Below are 26,160 nucleotides of genomic sequence, written 5' to 3'. Positions count from 1 at the left end.
GAAAAACAAATGCTTGAAATAATTTTTGAAAACACAAAAATGTTCAATTAGTATTTATTTCTTATATAAAATAGAAATATTTATTTATTTTTAAATATTTTTATATTTAATTTAGTGTGAATTTTATTTAATATTGTATAATATTAATCTTTCTATTAAGTTCATGTTAATATTATTTGAAGAATATTAGGTATCAATATCTTAAATTTTTATTTTTTTATTTATAATTCTTTTTAATTTTCTTTTGGAGTTCTTTTTAATTACTTCATCTCATTCCTCAAAATCATCAAAATATAATTTAATGTGTATATATTTACTTTAACTTTGAAAAGGTTAGAGAAAAATTATAAAATATTTCTTTATTTTTTATCATTTGAAATTTCAGTACAATATCTTGCTATGATGTATGAAAAATATATTTTAGTTATAATTTGGTTGTGTAAATTTAATTGAGCTTTGATTTGGTTACGTTAGTAAAAAATTTTTTTTTATCATTTTAAATAATTTATTGAAAATGGATAGATTGATTTAAACATAGTAAGATATACTAAAATAAAATATAATTAGATAATGTTAGATATATTCAATTGTTTAGTTTTTTTTTATTATTGAGTTTTGCTAACGTAGATTAATGGAGTTAATTTTGTTTTGTTAGAAAATACTAAGAGGAAGCTCTTTTATATCGTTGGATCTGAAATTACCCATTTGAAGAAAACAAAAGTTTTATAATATTAGCAATTTCATATTCTCTATGAATGAAAATATTCAACTAAGGGAAAATTTGGAGGATCGGAAGCATATTCAAGATACATTAAACTGAATACTAATCCATACTTCTTTAAACTTAAAAAAACTGATAATATAGTTATCTAAAAATTATTTAAACTAATTAATAATATATTTTAAAAATACTGAACTATTTTAAATTCAATACAATTAACTGAAGTTTAAGTTTATATCTCCTTTTCCAATCACAGCTTCATTTGAATGTTACCACCATTGAATTAGAGCCACTGCTACTAAGGCTCTAATAATCCCGTTCATAGGCCACTTTCTGCACCTTTTTACAGTTTGTTTTATATTTTGGTGTTTCCAAAAGAAGGTGAAACAAAATTCAAGAAAATGCTTTTGCCTAAAAAGCATTATTGGATAGGTTACAGAAGGAGGAAAAAAGGAGCAACAGACAGACACAGTGTGCATTCAACGCACTTGATTGTATTTGAAGAGATCTAAAAGGTTTTGCAGAGGATATAGGTGAAAAAAAGGTTTTAATTCTGAACTGTTTTCACAAGATAGTTAGTGATCTATATTGCAGTTAACTGAACTAAAAAATAGTTCAGTTCAGTTTTTTTGAACTATTTTTTAGTTCAGTCCAGTTTATTTGAACTTCTTTTAGAGTTAACTGTAATGGATCTATGGTTCAGTGTAAACAATGCAGTTTGCCCACCCTTAATTCTATGACTCATCATTCTTTGGATGTTTTATAAACTCATTCTTATTATCTAAAGAATATCATCTCATATGCTCTAGAGTCTTACAACACAAATAATCTTTGCAATCTTGGTTTCAATGGAAAGTAACAACTTTTGTAAGTTGTTTTTTTCTTTCTTTGAGTTCCATCTAGATGTACCATAATATTTGTATATTTGCAAGACTTTTTCATCATCTCTTAAATATAACATATAATCAAGTTGGAGCGAGTTAGTATATAAATACTTGTGTTATTGCTTTTCTTATTAAATGTTTTCTTAAAAGCTTATTTGAAAGACAGACATCTAACAACTGTTGCATATTATCTGTCTAACAATGGTTGCATATTATCTAATACCTACAATAGCCATTTAAAGGTTATCTAGTAAAAATATTTTTAAAAACCATTTGAATAGCCTGCCTTTATAATGTTTTCATGTATTTCACGTTTTTCGCTGCGTGTGGCAATGTATACATGCTCCTATCCAACAATGACAATTAGAGCTCATATCACCTCTTTCTCCTATTTTAGGATTTGTGCTTCTTGTCTTGATTAGAAAACCTTAGGGTTTTAGGATTTTCACTCTCTTGGTCATCTATGACTTATTTCGTTGTTGTTTTGTTTGACATCTCTTCTGCCACCCATGTATTCGACTCGTCAATCTATATTAACTATGTCAATGTGTGCTTGTCCGTTTATATGTTATATGGAACTAATTATGCGACTTAGGTGTCAAACATTAAACTTTGGCTTGAGAATCAAGGGTATTTTGATGATATTACTCAAAAAGTGTCTATTATTGCTTTTGTTGATCTTCCTTGTTGAAAGAAAATTGATACTAAGTTATGTATCATCCTTAAAGGTACCATTCATTATTCTTTAAAACAAATGTTTCATGCCTACAAAATGTGTTTTAAAGTCTAGAAACAAGCCAAATTATTATACAATGACACTCAACGTCGTTATGTTGTTTGTCGCGATCTTTTCAGTGTTGTTTTTCCACGAAATCAGGACTCCATGAATGATTAGTTGGGTTAAATTCATTCTTTTTTTCATGAATTTAGTGAGTTATTACCTCTTGCCTCTACTTCTACCCAAGAAATAAAGCAATTGTTAAAGTTCTTCATGGTATTGACATTACACGGGCTTGGTGATACATATTCTCATGTCTCTAAACAGATTTTGAGTTTACATGTTGTCCCCAATTTGACTTTTACTTGTTCTACTTTTTTGCATGTACCAAGTACACCCATCAATGATACACCTATTTTTATTGATGATTCCTTTGTATTGACATCTCAAGTGATGATCGCAATTGCTTTAATAAACTAGGAAAAAAACGTCACTATGTGATTACTGTGGCAAGTTAGACTGTAAGATTACATATATTATGCATTACATGAACATTCTCCTTAGTATGCTATGTTTCTTCATACTAATCCTTAAATCCTTCTTCATCTTATACCATATATAAGTAAGCTATTATAAATAATTTTCTCAAATATTTTGAGGATCAACAACCTTCCTCTTTCGTTACATATGTAACATACACTTTTGTTCATTAACTCAATCTTTTTCTTTAGGTTCTCAAGTCACATATCACATATTATATAATATTTGATTTATATTTAAATCGAATTACATTGCATGAGAAAGAAAAATCACAATTTAACAAAGTTTAATTTGTTTTACAGTCGATTCAATTTTCAAATTGTGTTAATTCTATTTTGAACATCGAATTACTTTCTACTTTTCATTAAAAGGAAAATCTCCAATAAGTTATGACATTTTTTCACATTAAAAATAACTCTTTTTTAAAGGATTCAATAATTTGAAAATTTTAAAGAACTAAATTAAACTTTTAAAATTTAGAAAACCAAAATTAATAAAATTAATTAAAATACTAAAACTATAAATAAACCTTTTCATAATGTTATAATAAATAATCATATTACTAATGTAAAGACTACTCTTATAATTTTTAGTGATATAAATGTTTTTTATTTATTTTAAAATGAATGAGAGAGAACATCAATGCGGTTCAAAATTAAAATTGTTTGAATGAAGACATATAAAGTAAAAACTTATATTACTAAAATTTATAATTATTACTATTTATTGATATTAATAATAAGACTAAATAGTTATTTTTGTTAAATGATTTTTCCAATTTTATTTTACTATTTATTTTTTAAAAACGAGAAATACCATCTCTTCATCAAATCTTACAATAAAAATTATAATAATTTGGTTTTGGCGTAGGCTCACAGCGATGGTCACGTCACAGAAGCCATTACCTTCTCTTCTCACAATTCAGATCCTTATTTTTGAACCCTCAAACCCTTCCCTCAAATTCACCCTTTCGTTTCCCTCTTTCTTCAATATCCCTTCTTTGTTTCTGGTCGCAATCTCAATTGGTATGTGATTCAGAATCAGAAGAAAATCGAATGGTCATTTTCTTCCTCTAATCGGTTAAAATGAAGGCAGGGAGTGCTGCCAAGTTGATCGTCGACGCTCTGCTTCAGCGCTTCCTCCCCCTCGCACGGCGTCGTATCGAAACCGCTCAAGCACAGGTATTTGCGTCAACACCTCTTTTCTCTCTGAAACCAAGTTTCCAATTTCGTGCTTTGAATTAACGGCTGTGATGGCGATTCACCGTAGGATGGGCAATACCTGCGACCATCTGACCCGGCCTACGAGCAGGTTCTCGATTCCCTCGCAATGGTCGCGCGCCACACTCCTGTTCCTCTGTTGGAAGCTTTGTTGAAGTGGAGGGAGAGGTTAGGATAATTAGCTCTTCCTCTTTTTTCTTTTTGTTTTTCACTTAATCTTAACTAATTAGCCCTTTTTTATTTTTGTTTTCAGTATTTTTTTTTTAACATAGCTGGAATAGTTTACTTTAGGCTGAACTGCATTGTTGCTCATCCTTTGATAACTTAAGTTTAGAAAGTTTCACTTTGGTTCTAAGGTGTCTGTGACCAAATGGGTTTTACACCGACGTCTCGTAGACTATGTTTGGATAAAAGATAGGTTCGTCTTAAACTACATTCATGTTAATAGACAAAGAGTATGCTTGAATGAAGTTCTCAAGTCCTTGCAGGAGAATAAAATAAGAAAAGAAATTAACTCACGTGTCATTTGTAAACTAATTTGTGGAAGCTCATGTTTTAACTCATGCCTAGACTAATTTTATGGAGAAACTTGTTTCGCCTTTTCTTTTCTTTCTCCTAGAAGTGTTTACGTAAAAATTTTCCGAAAATATTTATGGAGAAACTTATTTCTCTTAGTTTGTGCATTGGAGTGTGTGTGTGTGTCTCCATTTGAGAAGCTTCAGACTGCAATGCAAGCACTTTCAGACTTTACCATGTGTCACCAAGTTAGGGTGTGTCATGAAACTCATTTGATTGATATCAATTTTTACACTTTCAAGGCATAAACGGATAAACAATGTATAGTTTAGTTTAAAATAAAGTTTTGGTTCTTCATCTTAAGTTTTTGGTTTCATTTTGATTTCACTTGGTCTAAAAAGTTTTTATTGGTCTTTTGAAGTTTCTAGCTGAGACTGTACAGGTCATTCTGACAGTCTTTTACACTGATGCTATCAATTTTACTTGACATGGCAAACGTGCCTGTGATGTAACATCTATCACATTCACTTTGGCAAGTGTCACCAAGTAAGTGTTTGTGTGTGTGGACTGATGGAGCGGATCTTGGTCTGACCTAGGCGCTTTAAAAGACCAAATTGATAATGTTTAAACTTAAGGGACCAGACTAAAACAAAAAAATTGTACAAGTGACCAAAACTGTATTCTAGTCTTTGGTCTGTGATGTGAAACTTTGCTTATACGTGTACGTTTTCAACCCTGTTGTAGTTAAATGACTCACTGAAATAATTATTATTATTTTTTTTAACTTGTTGTAGTGAATCTCCCAAGGGTGCCAATGATGCATCGACATTCCAAAGAAAGGTTTGTGTGCAAGAATTTTGATAGGCTAATTAATGCTTGTATAATTTAGAGTTTTGGCATATTTGCTTTGGTTTTGTTTTCAGAACAGTGGTCAGCTGGTTTTTAGGTTTATGATAGCATGTTTTTTGTTGATTTCAGCTTGCAGTGGAGTGCATTTTTTGCTCAGCATGCATACGCTTTGTGGAGTGTTGTCCACAAGAAGGACTTACTGGTTTGTATTATGTATATGTGATTGTGTTTCTTTTGTTTTGAACATATGATGGACATTAATTATTCGTTTGTTGTTACAGAGAAACTGTGGTCTGGGCTCGAAAATTTTGTTTTTGACTGGTTAATTAATGCTGACAGGTATTTCTGTTGTCGATGATAATATGAACACTGTAGTATGTTCATAGTTGGTGAAAATATATTTTTAATAAAGCAAATGATTGATGTCTGAATTATAAGATATACGGTTCTCCTAAGAATTACTTTTCCACTTTTTTCAGTTCATAATGTGGATGTCAATTTTAGGTTCTTAATTGCTTAAGACTTTCAGTATTCAAGATTATTTCAATCTAAATCCTCAACAGGTTTAAACTTTTGCTGCATTGAGGCTCACATTTATGTAGAATGCTTCAGTAGTGTGAAAAGAAAGAAAAGTCAGATACATAAGCTTTTGTTTCTCTCCAATGGTTAACCATTGATTCTGGGAAGTTATCTGAGCATTTAGATAGTTGGAGTCATTCTAAAACACTGTAGCCTAAAATCAATGGCACATTCACTCAAGGATCAATCAAACTTATGTAAAAATGCATTTTTGATGTCAAGCTGAAACAAAGTCCAGTGGTGAATAGTTGCAATGGAAAAGAGAAGTTGAATAGATGTTAGTTTGACGACAAGAGAGAGAGAGTCAATATAAGGTCACAGATTTGTGTGTTACAATTAGTTCCTCTTTTAAGAGTATAAAACTATCAACACCCAACAATTGATTTGACAATTAGGAGAGGAACCAGCTCCCAAGTACCACTACTTTGAAGGACATACATCTCATCTCTAGGTGGGATAAAGCTTCACATGGAGACTTAGGAATAGGAATAGAAGATAACGAGGACAAACAAGTATATTATATGGGGGAAAGTCTATGATAACTAAAGTTTGATGAAAGATACCATTGGATTGCAGGAATACCTGAGACAAATATTTACAAGCATTGTCACTACATAAAGCATGTATGGAACTAAACTGTGTTTTGATTTCATTTAAAAATGTTTGAAATACAGAAAACACTCCTGATTGATTCTTTATTAACCAAATCCAAGTATATCTAAAAATAATCATCAATAATAGTAACAAAATATTTAAAACCAATGGTAGTGCTACTCTTGCAAGCTTGTGTTTGTGAACCATTGACAACAATTATAAAAGACAAATTAGCTACTATTACTAGATATTTTGTCAATTGCACCCTAGTCAATAACCTAGGGATCAAGAGATGGAGATTGATACAAACAAGCAGATGAATTACGGCGTGTCACTGAAATTGTGTTACTAGAGGATTGACATGTCAGACACCATTGGATGAATTCTTCAAATGTTGCTGGATCAGCCGATCATGTAGGAGCAACAAGTGACTCAAACAGCAAGAATATAACTAGAAAAGATGGGAGAATCTTTTTGGAGGTTGATGTAGTGTTGGAAGACATTTCTTTAATAATACAACATAAATATTTATAATAATATCATTGATCTGCTATTCCTATACTTGTTTATCCATTCATGCAGTTGGAGAGTTAATGTGCAAGTCCCATGTCTTTACATCCAACTACAACCCTTAGCCGAGCACCCATGCGAACTCGCATGTAAAGGAAATTGGAAGCTAGAGTTGAAAGGGCTTCATCTCCCCAAAGTTCTAGGTAAAACGATGGATACACTTTTCATAGTTGTACCTTGACAAGTTGCCTGATGCTTTTGGTAGTCATTATTGCAAGAACAAAAGGAGATTCTCTAGAACAACTTTGCACCAACCCACTATCAAAGGACAAGGGGTTTTGCTTGTTGGCCTGTCAAGTTCATTAGACCTCTATTGATAAATGATATGAATAATTCAAAGCAAAGGAAGTGGTCGCTCTCTGGTACAGGGGATGCTATAAGAAGATAAGCCCCTGGGGGCTAGTACTTACTATTACACAGGCTAGTAGCAGACAACCCTCAATTACATCGACCCTTGCAACAACCAAAAAGCAGTAAGCCTTCCTACAAGGGTAGGGTTTGGATTGGAATGCTTACAAAATGGAAAACTTTTCTGGTAGGGCATTGAACATTGCAATGTTGGTATCACCATGTGTTTGGTGATGGTAAACATGGTGGAAGTCCATGATATCAATCAATAAAATCTTGAGAGAAGCACACCACAAAAGCTAGCTATTGTAGTTGGAGAGCCAAAGACCTTATAAACCCTGAACTATAATCCTATACTTCCTATGTGGGACTCAAGTTCCATCCCTTGCAACTGAATCCTAACCTAAAGCAAACATAGCTGAAATGTCCATGTGGTGTCTTATTTCTAATAATTTTAAAATCTCAGGCAACTCTTCTTTTTTATTTGATTTTTGGAATGCTCAACATTGGATGTGTTTTAATATAGTTAAGCTGAACTATAGATAGAAGTGTATATGAATTGACCGAGTTGAGCATTTGAAGCTTGAGTTTGGCTTGTGAAAAGAATTGGATATTCAAGCTTAGGTCATCTATTTAAATGAGCTTAATTGAAAGCTTGAGTTGGACTTGCATAAAAAGTGAGCTGTCCGTTTCAACTCATTTATAACTTAATTATTTTTTACTATTTTCTTTAACATTAAGTGATAAATAATAAATGAAAGGTAGTTTTATAAAAATTATTAGTAGAATAATATATGTAAAACTGTTTTCATAAAAATTATATTTTTTATATATTGTGTGTGTGTCTATATACACACACACACATGTATGTATGTATGTATGGACTCTTCAACTTGAGCTTTTAAAGCTTGAACTCCACTCATTTAAATATTCAAGCCAATTATCAAGTTTGGGTTTGTTTATAAACATAACTTGAATGAGTAATTGATGAGTTGAGTCCAAATATTTCATGAATATTTTGAAAGTGTTGTTAAATCAATTATTATTCAGACTAGAATGTGGTTTCTTAGTAGCAAAACATAAAGATTAATTATTAGGTTTCCATAAACTTTTTAATTCTCTTATTCTTCTGTTAACTTTGGTGTGAACTTAGTGAACTCTTGTTGCAGGGTTGTTAGCCAGGTTGAATATCCCTCTCTGGTTGATCTGAGGGGGCTTCTTCTGGACTTAGTTGCTCAACTTTTAGGTGCTCTGTCCCGTATCAGGTATATCTGATTTATCAGGTTTGTGTATAAATTGTCCAGTATGATTGAAAATTATCTGACAATTATATTGTTGACACATTTAGTGAATGCTTCTTCATATCAGTCACATGTATTATTCTTTCTTTAGGAATTTTAAGGGTATGTATTGTTCTCAGTCCTGAAAAATGTAGACTGACGGGGCTATAGGAGAAATTCAATTGTTTTATTATTTAATTCTTGGTTGGTGCCTTATACCTTTATCGTTTTTCTCTGATTTCTTAGTTGACGCCTTTAGTACTAGTTTTGAATAGGCAATGGATAGATTCTATACAAAAAGCAAGTTACTAGCACTTAAATTTTCTAGAGATGTGTATCTGCTTCTGGTGTGCTTGGTGCTGGCTTTCCACATTCATTTGTTGAGATAACTAATGTTCTATCTGTTCCTGACTTTCATTTGTTGAGTTAGTTGCAGTACCACAACAAAAAGTGTATGGAGATACTTTTAGAATCTATTTACTAATTTAGAAAAATGAATTTTACACTTCAGTTCTCCATTTCAGGTGGAATTCTGTCTCCCTAACTATTAAAGTTTTGTAAGTTTGAGATGATTAACTTTGGTAGTGTTTGTGTGTTAAATTTTAAAATTTGATGGGTGATTCTGGTTCAGTTCAAGTGGGATAGGGATGATGTTGTTGGGTGATTCTGCCTCATCCCTTTACACTATTGTTCAGTTAGCCATAATTGTGTTGCCTTTGTATCTCAACTTTTTGTATTATTATTTCACTGTATTGCTTTTCTTGTTTTTATAGGTTTAGTTCTGTTACCGAGCGTTTTTTCATGGAACTCAACACCCGTCGAATTGATACAAGTGCTGCTAGAAGTGAGACACTAAGTATCATTAATGGGATGCGCTACCTGAAGCTTGGGGTATGTGTAAAACTTAAATATTTCATGTAAGGTATTATATGGTTCTAGTATTATTTAAATGTAAGCTTCATCTCAGGTTAAAACAGAGGGTGGATTAAATGCGTCAGCATCCTTTGTTGCAAAAGCAAATCCTTTAAACCGTGCTCCTCATAAACGGAAAAGTGAGCTTCATCATGCTCTATGCAATATGCTTTCAAACATCCTAGCACCTCTTGCAGACGGTGGGAAAAGTCAATGGCCACCTTCTGGTGTAGAGCCTGCGCTTACATTATGGTATGAAGCTGTTGGACGTATAAGAGTTCAGCTAATGCATTGGATGGATAAACAAAGCAAACACATTGCGGTAAGCTGTTCTCTTACTAATTTCAGTATTTTTCCTTGTTTATTAATGTTAATTTTTCTAAGTTTTATTTTGTGTTATCATCTAGGTTGGGTATCCATTGGTAACTCTTCTTTTATGCCTTGGTGATCCTCAAATATTTCACAACAACTTAAGTCCTCACATGGATCAACTCTACAAACTTCTTAAGGTATGTTTAAATTCAATTGGCTCATTCTTGGATTCCATTGGAATTGTGGGTAGGCAAACAATATACTATACATGGTAAAATGCTTATGTTTCAGCTAAGTATTACTCATGATTGCTAAACTTTTTGCGATAGAATCTTTTCTTTTTTTCTAAATTGTTTTGTTTCTGTTCTTTTGTTGTGGAGACCCCACATTTACTAGAGATATGACCATAGTATAGTATATAAATAGGTACAAATCCACACTATATAGACCAATTTTGTAAGGTTTAGTTAAACTTAAAGTTTACTTTCTAAGATGGTATTAAAGTCTATGCTAACAAGTTTTATTAGACCTATTGTATCACCTGCTATCTTATCACTATTGAACTACCCACAAATATCTTGTTCCATGTTTGATATATCTAGTTCTCAATGTGAGGGGTGTGTTGGAGAATTCACATTGATTAGGGATATGACTAGATTATAATATATAAGTGAATGTAAAACTTACTTTACAAACTAGTTTTGTGAAACGTCGAGTTATGTTTAGTTTTCACTTTCCAAGACTTTGCTTATTGTGTGTGTGGATTCTTATGTTAAATTTACTTTGCTGAGATTAAGGTTTTATTTTATTCAATGTGGTGTATCAGCATACAAAGTTTCCTTTGATGAATTAATTGCAGCGCATGGCTCATATATTCATATTTTAGGTGAGAGAAAACTCAAATATTTTGAATATTTGTATTATCAATCCATTATAGCCAAGGGTGAAAATTTATAATCTAATTAAAAAAGTTTCTGTGAACCTTTTGTATATTATTTCATAGACAACTAGACCAATTTATAAGGAGTTACAAGAGTACCTATGTTAGGTTTCTGATCAAGAAACCTAAAGAAACTCACTCTAACACACCCAGACTAACACACCAAGATGACTGTATAACTTCTCTTTGTATTATCAACAGCAAAAATACAATGTACAGTGAACAATTGAGAGCTTAACCTCCCCCACAGGAATAATAGTTTCCTGTTAGAATTCTACTAAACCAACTAACTACTATAAAGCTATTCATTAGCTATTTATACAATTGAATTACCGCCCCTCCTAACTGCTAAGGCAGTTAGGCATTCAATGTTTTATTCCTTCTCTTGTAAACCCTCCATTTCCTAACAACCTAACTAATGAATAGCTGACTAATTAACACTGAGTTGACTGGTAGGACTTGATTATTATTGGGAAGCAAGTTTAAGTCTAACTTGTCCTCACATAATCGGCTTGAAGTGTAAGGTTTGTTTGCATTTATACACTATAAATTGGTTTTATCTCTGGTTCAACCCCACAAAACTGACTTGTAAGATGAGATTTGTATCCACTTATATATTATAAATTGGTCTTATCTCTAGTCGATGTGGAACTTCCAACACTATCCAATGTGGCAACAACGAATCAAATTACAAGATAAACTGTTAGAGATACTTGAGAAAGATGCAATGGAATTAGAATGAATTTGAAAGTGTGTATTTCCCTCTCTTAGGATTTCATATTTATAATAACTTTGGATACATAAGATTCAATGCATGAAAGGGAAAAGAAGAGAATTCGAAAAGATACATCTAGGAACTAGGTCCAGCAAAAAACACAACGCCTTACAATAAATCCTATTAAGACTATTTATTCTAACAATGACAACTAACTATGCTGATGTGGCAGAGAGCCTATCAACTTACATAGCAAAGGAGAACTCTAATACCCTATTACTTCACTAGAAACTAAGGATTGTGAAGAACTCAAAACCTTGAGTTTGACTTTGAGATGAGCGAACTGAGTTATGGCGAGGAGCTTGGCTAGAATATTAGCAACCTGAGCTTGAGCAAGCACATAAGAGACAACTAGAGACTTGTCGAGAATTTTTTTCACCTTCTAAGAAAATGTCCAGCAGCTCCATGTTTTGTTATGTAGTGCAAAACAGGACTGTGACTCAAAGTAATGGTGCTTTGGTTGTTACGGTCGATGACTAGTGTTGGAATGCTAATTTGAAGCTCATGAAAAAAGAGTCTCTACCCTTAGAACATCAGAAGCAGCCATAGCTAAGTTCCTCTACTCAGTTTCAGCATTTGGTGTTGCAACTGAGTTTGCTTTTTCTTTGACCATCAAGAAATCAAGTTAGGGCAGAAAAATTAGATATGCCCCTGAAGTGCTCTTTCTTCATCTACATCATATGCCCAATCAACAATTGAAAACACTTGTCAGCTTATTGTGCCACCAATTATAAGGTCAGTATTGAACCATCCACAAATATCTAGTCTCACATTTGAGATATTCATTGCTCGGCTTGACGGAGAGTGTTGGAGATTCCACATCAATTAGAGATGAAAAAGAATGGTACAAATCTCACCATACAAGCATGTTCTTGTGAGGTTGAATTAAATTTAAAATCCATTTTCTATGAATAAATAATATATAAATATATACGTACATACATACATACATATATATATATATATATATATATATATATATATATATATATAATATTGTATTTAGACTTCATAACAGAGGTCATCTTGCTAGTGTTTTTGGGGTTGACTGCTCCGTGCTGCTATATGTGATTGACTACTTAGCTGCCTGAATCTTAAAATCCTGAGTATAATGTTTGCTTGTATTGACATAATTAAGTACGAGAATTAGGTGACCATATTAATGGTACATGTTTGTATTTATCATATGCTAATAGTTGGTCCTTATTTATAGGAATTAGCTCGAGGTATGAGAAGATATTATTAGATGCTGTATTTATCATACCTAAATCATTGATCCTTATTTATTATAAGAATCAGCTCTTTTGAGTTACAGGAAGATATTTTTAGACAGTGTAAAGAGTTGTTATTTTATTGCTGTGAGTATTATTTCTAGGATGATGGAGTTCTATATAAAGTAAGCTCTGGTACTATCTTTTTTTATCAGCGTAAGCTCTTCTATTTGTTTAAAACTAAGAAATAATAAACAGAGTTTCTGTTTCCTTCCCCCTAAATCTCTTTCAAGTAACCCTACATGCAGTAGTTACAGTACAAGCATAACAATACTGAAATGGGGGCAGCTAAGTGCAAGAGAGAATCTGTGGAGTGAGAGAAGAAGAGAAAAATCCTTGGTGGAAAATCATCTCATTCATTAATTCATTACCATCTACTGAAGTATACAACTACATTTAAATATTAAAATAGACAAGCCATGTGAGATACCAATGGATAACCTCTAAAATCAAGGCTTTTTATTACCAAAATGATATGATCCATATTAATACTTTTATTACTTTACACATGTATTGTAAATATTCCTAATCTGTCTGACATAATCCTCGTTTAGCGATGCATTTAGTCCAAGGAATAGGCAAGTCAGAGAAGGGTGGATAAAATGTCCTTTTCTTTCTCTAGCGAAAACACAGATAGTTTTTTTGCGACTCTTTAACTCCTAATATGTATATATGGAGAACAAGAGCTCGTAGTTACTTCATTATTTATGCTGTATAGGTTTTTTCTATTTTTTTAACTATACAAAGAATCCATTCTGTTGTTGGTCATGCAGGATAAGAATCATCGGTTCATGGCTTTAGATTGTCTTCATCGTGTTTTAAGATTTTACTTGAGTGTCCATGCAGCAAACCAGGCCCCAAATCGGATATGGGACAACTTAGACAGTGTAACTTCACAACTTTTAGCAGTTCTAAGAAAAGGATTGCTTACTCAGGATGTTCAACATGATAAACTGGTTGAATTCTGTGTAACTATAGCTGAACATAACCTTGATTTTACCATGAACCATATGATACTAGAATTACTCAAGCAAGACAGTCCCAGTGAAGCAAAGGTTATTGGTCTTCGTGCATTGCTTGCCATTGTCATGTCACCTTCAAGTAAGCATTTTGGTTTGGATATATTTAAAGGTATAATTAATTACATGCCTAGAATAATTGTACATTGTTATGTTTAATTGAAGTACATTTTCAGAGCTTTATTTTCTTAAGTAATGACAGTTTTGTTGAATGAGCAGGTCCTGATATTGGTCACTATATTCCAAAAGTGAAAGCTGCAATTGAGTCTATATTAAGGTCATGCCATAAAACTTATAGTCAAGCACTTTTGACATCATCACGTACCACAATAGGTAATTACTCCTATTATATGCTAGCTGGATTGAAGGTGTTTAAGTATAAGAATTACAGTTTAAAAGCTGAATCAAACTTCTATATTTTGCAGAAAACATATTTGTCTATTATGCACTGATATTTTAATTTGTGTCACCTATATATATGCAACAAGTATCCATATCTGATATGGTAGGAGACTTTACCGATACTTATTAATGAAGTGTCTAATTTATAAAATACTATCACTTTTATGATGATAATAATTTATAGTTTTTTGTTTTGATAATATTTAATACATGTTTTATCAGTTTGGATTCACACAATAACAATCACATATTTATCATGTTTTTAAGAATTTTTGTACATTTTTTCAATATGCATATAATATGTATCATATCCTATTATTTTCAAATTAAACATATTGTCATATAAAATGTGTCACATCTGTTACACTTATTTTATCCGTGCATCATAGATATTTGTTGACTATGTAATGTTATGTGGATTTATCTAATAAAGAATTTTGGTTAAATCATGTTTTATGTGTTTAAAAATCTACTAAAATTTTAACTTGTTTTATGATGTACAAATAAGCTTCTTTGTGCATTCAAAGTATTGTTTGATAGATTAGTTTTTGTAAAAAATGTATGAAAGGATGAAGGTGGCGACAATATTTAGCATTAACAAAAAATATATTTTTATACATTACAATTAACAATAACATCACAATATTTATTTGATTAACATTGAAGTGGTATACATAACGCATGTTGAACTGCTGAGACTTTTAAGAGAGGTGATTTCTCGTATGGTATATGAAGTGCATATGATCAAATTTGAAGAGTTGAATCCTTACTAGCCAATTAAATCATGCCACCTATTCACAATTAAATTAACATTTAAAATTAGCACAAGGTAAATTGACTCTATGCATGGGTTCACACTTCAAGCCTTGGGATGTTTTTTGGAGTTGAGTTCCCAGGGAAAGGGAAGAGGGTATTCATTTTTAATGAACAATAACTAATTTGATAACTTTTCAAAATAGAAGAAATATAATGGTGCAATACTTTTGAAAGTAATAACATCTTTTCTCCTCTAAGAGTACTATTTATCTACTTTTTTGTTTTGATTGTTTCCTAAATCTTTTAAAGTGAAATGAAAGTTGTAACTTAATTCTCCCCTTGGTCTTATGTTTTAAGAATATTTTTGTTACTTTTTTTAATGTTGTAAAACATTTTCAAAATGATGTGTACTTTTTTATTCTGAAAGCATACTTCTTTACAGATGTATATTTTGAAGGGTTTCCTTGGCTATTTTACCATTCACGACTGATGTGTTTAGTTACTCAAATAGATTTACTGAGGTTGAGGAAAATAAGTGTCTATGTTTTCTTCTACTTTTTATTTTATTTATTTTTATTTCTATTTCATGCGCTACATTCTATTATCTGCTTCTCCAACTTTCTTCTGTCTCCAAACTACTTTTATGGTAGTTAGTGGAGTCTGTTAGAAAAATTTAGAGTCTGTAGGCTTTTACAGCTGATGAGTAGCTAAAAAGTTAAACGGTTAACATTTCCGAATTATAAATATATTTCTGATCTTCCCTTCGAAGTTAGCCATTTAATTTACTTACCACCGTAGTTATAGAACACACAAATTCTTTTAATTCTTGCACTATTTTTCTCGCACTTTTCTTCTTTTTCTTGCACGGTATTGATTTTTATCATTGTAAGTCAACTTTGCAAGTACTTTGGAACACTGCTGGACTTGATAAAGTTCAAACAAAATTTGAATAATAAATATTTAGATTTGACGACTTGAAGTCATTTAGTCTTTTCACAAAGTCTGAGTAAATTGTATGTGAAATAAAGATATTTTCAGACTGGTCTGCCTTTCAGTACGTTCATGCCTATAGGTATTACAAAATATAATAGGATTGAAATGATGCAAACTGGAAAGTACTACTCATTTCCTTAGGATGGGTGTTCCTTTTGTAATTAATTTACTCTTTTCGAATTTAGATTTTGTATTTTGTTAACTTTTGAAATTCTGCTTGCCATCATGACACCGTGATGTGTGAAGAGAAAGTATTTTCAGATTGGTCTGTCTTTCAGTATATTTCTATGCTCACTGGTATTCCAAAATATGATAGGATTGAAACTATTAAAACTATTTATTTGTATAGGATGGGAATTTCTTTGTATTTGTGGTTTCTATTTTTTTGAAGTTGAAATGTGCATTTTGTTAATTAGTTTAGTATTGAATTTCTGCTTGCCATCATGATGACACCATAAGAATTCTTTTGTAGATGCTGTAACCAAGGAAAAGTCTCAAGGGTATCTATTCCGGTCTGTGCTGAAGTGCATCCCTGATCTAATAGAAGAAGTTGGGCGAACTGATAAAATTACTGAAATAATACCACAACATGGCATAAGTATTGACCCTGGTGTTCGAGAAGAAGCAGTGCAAGTGCTAAACCGAATTGTGAAGTACCTACCCCATCGTCGTTTTGCTGTAATGAAGGGAATGGCCAATTTCATATTAAAACTTCCTGATGAATTTCCTCTTCTCATTCAAACATCGTTAGGACGCCTATTGGAACTCATGCGCTTTTGGAGATCTTGTCTAATAGATGATAGGATACTACTTGATGCCGATGCAACATCATTAGGGCATGAAACTGAGAGATTGAGAAAGTCTTCCATTCAACAATCAGGCGAAGCAATTGAGTTTCGGGCATCCGAAATTGATGCAGTTGGCCTCATATTCCTTAGTTCTGTTGATAGTCAAATCAGGCATACAGCATTAGAGTTATTGCGTTGTGTTCGTGCATTGAGGAATGATATTCGGGACCTGAGGATACATGAGCAATCAAATCTAATGTTAAAATATGAAGCTGAACCAATATTTATTATTGATGTTCTGGAAGAACATGGGGTACACTTTTGCCTATATTATTTAATTTTGTTTGAATGATATTTTTTCTTCTTATCTGCTACACTAATATTTTATGCATTTTTCATTTGTGTATTTTTTGAATTTTATCTTGTCATATTAAGCTTTGGTCCCTTTAAAGATGTAAATACCTTGGTATTGCAGGATGAGATTGTTCAGAACTGCTATTGGGACTCTGGGAGACCATTCGATTTAAAACGAGAACCTGATGCCATTCCTTCGGAAGTGACACTTCAATCTATAATATTTGAGAGCCCTGACAAGAACAGGTGGGCTCGGTGTCTTAGTGAGCTAGTGAAATATGCTGCTGAACTTTGTCCAAGCTCTGTTCAGGAAGCAAAGTAAGTTTCTATCTCTTTTACCTTTTTCTGTATTCACTGAAGTCCAAACATTGTGGAGCTAAATATATTTAGTAGAAAGATACAGAAATGATTGGTTGTAAACCAATGGATTGTCCTATGAATCCAAATTAGAAATTAATACCAGAACAGTGAGAAGTTTTCTCTAACAGAAATCTATGGAAGACTGATTAGAAAACTTATTTATCTCGTTATTACTAGGCCATATTTGTCTTTTGCAATTGGCATTGAGTCAATTCGTGCAAAATCCTTGTATTGATCATTGGAATGCTATCATTCCTACTGAGATACCTTAAAAAGGCTCCAAGACTAGAACTACTTAATGAAGGGAATGCCCAAACCTTTGAATATTGCGACACTGATTGTGTTAGTTTTCTTATGGATAGACGCCCTATCATAGGATGTTGTATTTTTCTAGGAGGAAATATTATCTCCTGGAAAAGGAAGAAATACAATGTTGTTTTTTAGCCATCTGCTGAAGTTGAGTATGGAGAAATGACATCCCTCACCTCTGAGCTTATATGGGTAAAATAAGTCTTCCAAGAATATAAATTTTTGTGATAACCAAGTTGTTCTCCACATTATTTACAGTCTAGTGTTCATCAGAGGAATAAATAGTCATTTAATTCTAAAGAAGTTGTTGTCTAAGGAAATTTGCATCGAGTTTGTCAGATCAAGTGATTAAGTTGTAGATAAAAATCCATGAGAGAATCTCAGAATAAATATATTTGTTCCAAGTTTGACACATACAATTTATATGTTTCATCTTGAGGGAAAGTGATAGAATAAATGGTCTTAAATACAATTTATCTATGTCCATTGTGTTGCACCTAGTTCTTAGATATATCGTTTCAAATTCTCTTCTCTTCTCCCTCATATATTGTATCTGATGTATCTAAAGTTGTTATAAACATGAGATCCTAACAGAGAAATTCACACTCTAAGATTCGTTGTAAATCCTTTGTATTATTCTCAGGTATGAGCATTATGTCCCAACTAAATGCCCATATAGTAGCATAGATGTACATTGTCATGAAAGTTTAGCCTCTCCTCTGTAACAAAACTACTGCCCTATAATGTATGTAGGCAGTAGACAAACATTGTAGGAAGGCACGAGGAAACAATTCTGAACCAGGACCACAAACCACACATCTGGATGTGGATTGTGAACAGGCAAGATATTAAAGAATGTTTTTTGAAAAGTTAATTTTGTTAATTTTTCTACTCTTTTTGCTTGAAATTCCAACATTAAATAAATTTTAACAAAAGAAAAAAAAATCTAAATTACCAAATCGACTTAACTTTAATTTTGAAGTTCTTATTTCTGTAAAGAAAAAAGTTGGGCAAAACACCGTAAGATAATAAAGTCTTAGATAAATCATAATTGTAATTAAATATTACATAGTAAATAAATTGTAATTAAGTATTACATTGTAGATAAATTGTAATTAAATTTACTAGCCTTCAAAGTAATGATGTTAAGTAATAGGGAATTCTAAGATTGCATTAGTAAACTATTATAATCATAGAAATAAGGAGCTGTTCCTATATAATTAGGAGAATATTGAAATAGGGAGTTGATCCTATATAATTAGGAATATCTAGATTATATATGTATTATTAGGATTCTTTTTTTTGTTTATTCATGTATCATATGTTTCCTATTAGAGGATATCAAATCTCCTCCACTTATTGTATTTGATTTTTTTTTTTCGCAATATAAATAAAAACACCCATCCTGTCCTAGAAAAACACGGTTCCATCTTAGTGCTTTTCTCTTCCCTAGAGTTTCACTTGGTATCAAAGACATTCAAAGCCTATCCTAGTCAAGCTCGAGATGTCGAGTCCTCAATGCAAAGGGGTTGTGTTTGGGATCTTACACCAACTAAAGGTATAGTCAAGTTATAATATATGAGTGTAAATCTTATCTTATCTGATTTTGTAGAGTTGGGTTATGATTAAATTTTATTTTCTTAATCTGGTATAAGAGCATCTTCATCCCCTTGTTCAAGAACTTGCATTTAAACGGTTAGTACTAGATTTATTCGAAAGGGTCACCCACCATGTTATCCACGTAGTTCACCTAATAGTGTTGGGTATGCAAAGGTGTATATGAAAAGCTCCAAATTCCATCTTGGTTAGAGAAAGAGCCTGAATAGAATATTGAAACGGAGACAATCTCACTTTATGAATCAGTTCTTTGGAATTGAACAAGGCATGGACACTAACATAATTTTTACATTTTCATGGAACAAGATGGTGCCACTTGATATATGTAGCCTACAACCTCTAATTGGAAAAGGCATTGCTTTATATAATCTTAAAATATTCATAATATTTATTTTGGGACTTTTAGTACTCTGGTGGTGTCTGCTCTTCCAAGAAAGGAGGGCTCAATGGTGGTAAATGGAGGATTACAGTGGTTTGCCTGAACCAGGCTGCATGTACATTACACTGCAGATATAAAAAAGATAAGAAAAGGAAAAGGAAACCTTAGCTCTAATAAAATTAAAAGTTTTTCTATTGTTTTGAATTGTGTATTAAACATGTAAATCCCTTACTTATAATCATTATAATTAGGGAAACCTTGTAATGGAGAATATCCTAATTACTAAAGATCAAATCATATCTTTCACAGAAAAAATATCACACCTGCTTTTGGAGAATATCTTTCACAAAAAATATCAAATCATATCATTATCATTTTGAAGAAGAGGAAAAAATATTTTTACTCACGTGCTTTGCTCCCCCTACCCCTCTTCATTCAGTCTGTTTTAAATTTCTATCTAAAACTTGGTAATATCACTCAAATTTGGGCAGGAAAGAGGTCATGCAACGTCTTACACATATCACACCTGCTGAATTGGGTGGCAAAGCTCATCAGTCGCAGGATATTGATAATAAACTGGACCAGTGGCTTATGTATGCCATGTTTGTCTGTTCATGTCCGCCAGTTGCTCGAGAGTCTACCAAAGATCTTTACTCTCTAATTTTCCCTTCACTAAAATCTGGATCTGATGCTCATGTTGTAAGAGCGCCTCTCTTAACTTGTCAATTAGTCTATCTTCTCAAGCAGTCTATGTCAAAGGATGAAGAGTTGCATGCGTGCTTGATGTATTGTTTGTATATTTCCATGTTTTCTAAACCAAAATCATTAAAAAACAATCTGAGAATAGTTTTTGTTCTTTTGTCGTTTTTACAATATTCTAATATTTTTTGTATGAAAAACTATTTTTAGTTCCTCAAGTGACTGAATGGTAAGAAAAACCAATGAAGTCTGTAATTTGAATGAAGAAATTCAAGAAAAACCAATGAAGTCTGTAATTTGAATGAAGAAGTTCAAGATAAAGTCGGATGCAAGTTATGCAGGCTAAAGGCTACTGTCATAATGTTTGTTTAACTTATAAATATGATTTCTTGGTTACAGGTTTAAAAACATTTTACTTTTAAATACTAATTACCAATTCTTCATTTAACCTATGTTGAGATCTCACTGTTTTCTTTTGTATTTCTTATTGATGTAGGAGGGTTAGGAGATGTATTTAGAATGGTAACTGTCTATAGTTTGACCTAATTTACCGGGTCCACATCATGATTAAACACTTATAAACCATTCTCTATCTTTGCAAAACATTTTGGTCATCACTTTTTGTGTCTCTATTTATTGCTGACAAGGTTTCTGATATAGCATGCAGCGACCATGGCTCTTGGCCGCTCACACTTGGAAGCATGTGAAATCATGTTCAGCGAACTTTCATCTTTTATCGATGAGGTTTCTTCCGAGACAGAAGGAAAACCAAAGTGGAAGGTATAGTTTTGAATCGGTGAAATTTGTTTTAACTTTATCAGCCATTGAGGATTTGAAGTGGGTAGTTATCATAAATTATGAGTGATAAGGACAATATGATAGATAATGAATTCTTAAAACCTTTTCAGTACATTTGAAGATAATAATTCATATTTACGTCGTGAAATTATCAAAGCTTTTGTTACACTATGGTTTTAGTTGTTTTTTCTCTTGGATGGTTGAATTATAATTTGGCATTTACAATATATATGTATATTTTATTCAGAGTCAAAAGGCTCGTCGGGAAGAGCTTCGTGTCCACATTGCAAATATTTATCGTACTGTTGCAGAAAATATATGGCCTGGCATGCTAGCACGAAAGCCAGTGTTCCGTCTACATTATCTTAAATTCATTGATGAGACAACTAGACTAATCTCAACAACTCCTGAAAGTTTTCAAGACATGCAACCATTCCGCTATGCACTTGCTTGTGTTCTAAGATCATTAGCCCCAGAATTTGTTGATTCGAAATCTGAGAAATTTGATGTTAGAACTAGAAAGCGACTCTTTGATCTTCTTCTCTCCTGGTCTGATGATACATGCAGTGCATGGAGTGTAGACGGTGTGAGTGATTATAGACGTGAAGTTGATCGTTACAAGTCTTCTCAACATGCAAGATCAAAAGATTCGGTGGATAAAATATCATTTGACAAAGAACTGAATGAACAGGTTGAGGCAATCCAGTGGGCATCCATGAATGCAATAGCATCACTTTTATACGGACCGTGTTTTGATGACAATGCAAGGAAAATGAGTGGCCGAGTGATATCTTGGATTAATGGTTTGTTTTTGGAGCCTACACCAAGGGCTCCATTTGGCTTCTCACCAGCTGATCCTAGAACTCCATCATATACCAAGTACCAGGGGGAAGGTGGTCGAGGAGCTGCTGGTCGTGACAGGATCAAGGGTGGCCATCACCGTGTTTCTTTAGCAAAATTGGCTTTGAAAAATCTTTTGCTTACAAATTTGGACTTGTTTCCTTCCTGTATTGATCAGGTAATATTTCAATGCTATGTTGTGCATTGCATCCTAGGAAATATTGTTCTCCAACTAAAGAATTAGCAACGAAGTCTATTCATATACAAATCGTGATAGGGTGAAGAATAGTAATATTGATTATCTAATCATATATACACACAGAGAGGACGCCGTTTACAGAACAATAATATATTGATACTTGCACTGCAAGCTATTTACACTTTTAGATAGTTTTCTTTTTATATAAATTAGTATTTATTACATAATCTTTTGGATCATGTTTGTTTGTTTTGTCACACTGGTATTATTGCTTATTCAACTGAATTGATCTGTGCAGTGCTACTACTCTAATTCTTCTGTAGCTGATGGATACTTCAGTGTACTAGCCGAGGTCTACATGCGTCAGGAGATACCAAACTGTGAAATACAAAGATTATTGAGTCTGATCCTTTACAAGGTGGTAGACCCATCAAGACAAATTCGTGATGATGCACTTCAGATGCTGGAGACGCTTTCTGTTCGTGAATGGGCTGAGGATGGCATTGAGGGTTCAGGAAGTTATCGAGCTGCCGTTGTTGGTAATCTTCCTGATTCTTATCAACAATTCCAATATAAGCTTTCCTGTAAGCTTGCCAAAGATCATCCTGAATTAAGCCAACTTCTTTGTGAGGAGATTATGCAGAGGCAGTTAGATGCTGTTGATATAATTGCACAACATCAGGTCTTAACATGCATGGCTCCTTGGATTGAGAACCTTAATTTCTGGAAACTCAAGGAAGGCTGGAGTGAAAGGTTACTAAAAAGTCTCTACTATGTAACATGGCGGCATGGAGACCAATTTCCTGATGAAATTGAGAAGCTTTGGAGCACAATTGCTAGCAAAAATAGGAATATCAGCCCTGTTTTAGATTTCCTGATAACAAAAGGCATTGAAGATTGTGATTCAAATGCATCAACTGAAATAAGTGGTGCATTTGCTACATACTTCAGTGTTGCAAAACGGGTAAGTCTATATTTAGCACGAATATGCCCTCAGCGGACTATAGATCACCTAGTTTTCCAATTGTCTCAACGACTACTAGAGGATAGCATGGAGCCAGTTGCAAGTAAGGGTGATACCAGTGCAAATTATGTGCTAGAATTCTCACAAGGTCCTGCTGTGGCCCAAATGACGTCAGTTTTGGATAACCAACCACACATGTCCCCATTGCTTGTAAGAGGTTCCCTTGATGGTCCACTAAGAAATGTTAGTGGGAGCTTGAGCTGGAGAACAGCAGGTATGACAGGCCGGAGTGTATCAGGTCCATTAAGTCCAATGCCTCCAGAGTTGAATGTTGTCCCAGTAACTGCTGGGCGATCTGGACAGCTTCTTCCAGCCTTGGTTAATATGTCAGGACCCTTGATGGGTGTTAGAAGCTCAACAGGGAGTTTACGGAGCCGCCATGTTTCACGAGACAGTGGGGATTATCTTGTTGACACTCCAAACTCAGGTGAAGATGGACTGCATGGTGGGAGTGCTATGCATGCTGTGAATGCAAAAGAACTTCAATCAGCCTTACAGGGTCATCAGCAGCACTCACTTACACATGCAGATATAGCTCTGATTCTTCTTGCTGAAATTGCATATGAAAATGATGAAGATTTCCGCCAATACTTGCCTCTACTCTTTCACGTTATCTTTGTTTCAATGGATAGCTCAGAAGACATTGTACTAGAACATTGTCAGCATTTACTCGTTAATCTATTATATTCACTAGCAGGACGCCACTTAGAGCAATATGAGGTGGAAAATAATGATAGGGAGAACAAACAGCAAGTTGTGAGCTTAATTAAATATGTACAATCTAAGCGAGGAAGCATGATGTGGGAGAATGAAGATCCAACAGTTGTCAGAACTGAGCTTCCAAGTGCAGCACTTCTTTCTGCCCTGGTTCAGAGCATGGTGGATGCTATCTTCTTCCAAGGAGATCTTCGGGAAACTTGGGGAGAAGAAGCTCTTAGATGGGCTATGGAGTGTACATCAAGACACCTTGCCTGTCGGTCACATCAGATCTACCGTGCACTTCGACCAAGTGTAACAAGTGATGCTTGTGTGTCCCTTCTTCGCTGCCTCCATAGATGTCTGGGAAATCCAGTACCTCAGGTTTTGGGATTTGTTATGGAAATTTTGATGACATTGCAAGTTATGGTGGAGAATATGGAGCCAGAGAAGGTGATACTCTACCCACAGCTGTTTTGGGGTTGTGTTGCTATGATGCACACAGATTTTGTCCATGTCTACCGCCAGGTTCTAGAACTGTTCTCTCATGTAATTGACCGTTTATCTTTCCGTGATCGGACAACAGAAAATGTACTCCTTTCAAGTATGCCCAGAGATGAACTTGATAGTAGTGTTTTAGGAGAATTTCAGCGCACAGAATCTAAAAGTGGCTACGAACCGCTACAAGAGGGGAGTTTGCCTGCTTTTGAAGGGGTTCAACCCCTTGTTCTTAAAGGACTTATGTCGAGTGTCAGCCACAGTGTTGCTATTGATGTTCTCTCTCGTACAACAGTTCATTCATGCGATTCTATATTTGGTGATGCCGAGACAAGACTCCTGATGCACATCATAGGATTACTCCCTTGGCTTTGTCTTCAACTTAGTAAAGACGTAGTGATAGGTCCAGTTTCACCACTCCAACATCAATATCAAAAGGCATGCTCTGTTGCTGTCAATATAGCAATTTGGTGTCGAGCAAAATCTTTGGATGAATTAGCTACTGTATTTATGATTTACTCTCGAGGAGAGATTAAGAGTATTGATAATTTTCTGGCTTGTGTTTCACCACTTCTATGTAATGAATGGTTTCCAAAACATTCAACTTTGGCGTTTGGACACTTGCTAAGGCTACTGGAAAAAGGACCAGTTGAGTATCAACGTGTCATTCTACTCATGCTCAAAGCTCTCCTCCAGCACACACCAATGGACGCTACCCAGAGTCCTCATATTTATGCAATTGTGTCCCAATTGGTCGAAAGCACTTTGTGTTGGGAGGCACTAAGTGTGTTAGAAGCCCTTCTACAAAGTTGCAGCTCATTGACTAGTACTCATGCATATGAACAAGGTTCATTTGATAACGGAATTGGCGGACCTGAAGAAAAGTTGCTTGCTCCACAAACCTCATTCAAGGCCCGAAGTGGCCCTCTACAGTATGGCTTGGGATCAGGACTGAGCTCGGCTTTTACACATGGACAATTTGGTTCAACTGAGTCTGGGATGACATCAAGAGAGGTAGCTCTGCAGAATACTCGTCTGATTCTTGGTCGGGTATTAGACAGAAGTGCGTTAGGAAAGAGAAAGGACCAGAAAAAGCTAGTCCCTTTTGTGCCCAATGTTGGTAACCCGTGATTGTATAATTCATTTTCTGTATATATTCTGTCCAAAGTTGAAAGTAGGGATTGCTACAGGATAGACGTTGTACATACTACATAGGCTGGGATGAGAGTTTTGTAACATTCTGTGTAGTTGTAGACAAATCATTTTGTTGTCAAATAGCATGCATAATTTAACTTTAATGGTAACACTGCAATGTAGTTTTCAGCTGTTCCTTCCTGCCATATACCATTTTTCTTCATTTATATTTATTTCTTTCTTACCTTTATAGTTATGAGGCTCAT

At 33.6% G+C, this 26,160-nt stretch overlaps 1 protein-coding gene across 3 annotated transcripts; it reads left to right on the top strand.

Annotated features, from left to right (window-relative positions):
- Positions 1-3,698: 3,698 nt before the first annotated feature.
- Positions 3,699-26,127, top strand: LOC106779312 (protein furry homolog). Of its 3 annotated transcripts, none has more exons than XM_014667399.2 (17): positions 3,699-4,044; positions 4,133-4,251; positions 5,394-5,439; positions 5,578-5,650; positions 5,730-5,787; positions 8,709-8,804; positions 9,593-9,710; positions 9,787-10,053; positions 10,139-10,240; positions 13,803-14,130; positions 14,268-14,381; positions 16,672-17,300; positions 17,463-17,659; positions 20,498-20,705; positions 21,366-21,485; positions 21,751-22,521; positions 22,841-26,127. In XM_014667399.2, exons 1-17 carry the CDS (start codon positions 3,949-3,951, stop codon positions 25,889-25,891), a joined length of 6,393 nt encoding a protein of 2,130 aa, XP_014522885.1. In that variant the 5' UTR covers positions 3,699-3,948; the 3' UTR covers positions 25,892-26,127. The 3 variants fall into 3 exon arrangements, with proteins under 3 accessions (XP_014522885.1, XP_014522884.1, XP_022632271.1); XM_014667398.2 differs by having other exon boundaries at positions 13,803-14,160; XM_022776550.1 differs by lacking the exons at positions 3,699-4,044; positions 5,730-5,787 and having other exon boundaries at positions 4,178-4,251; positions 13,803-14,160.
- The last annotated feature ends 33 nt before the right edge of the window (positions 26,128-26,160 follow it).

The sequence above is a fragment of the Vigna radiata genome, unplaced genomic scaffold (genome assembly GCF_000741045.1).
Source record: "Vigna radiata var. radiata cultivar VC1973A unplaced genomic scaffold, Vradiata_ver6 scaffold_190, whole genome shotgun sequence".
NCBI classification, from domain to species: Eukaryota; Viridiplantae; Streptophyta; class Magnoliopsida; order Fabales; family Fabaceae; genus Vigna; species Vigna radiata.
This window is presented reverse-complemented; position numbering and strand designations above follow the sequence as displayed.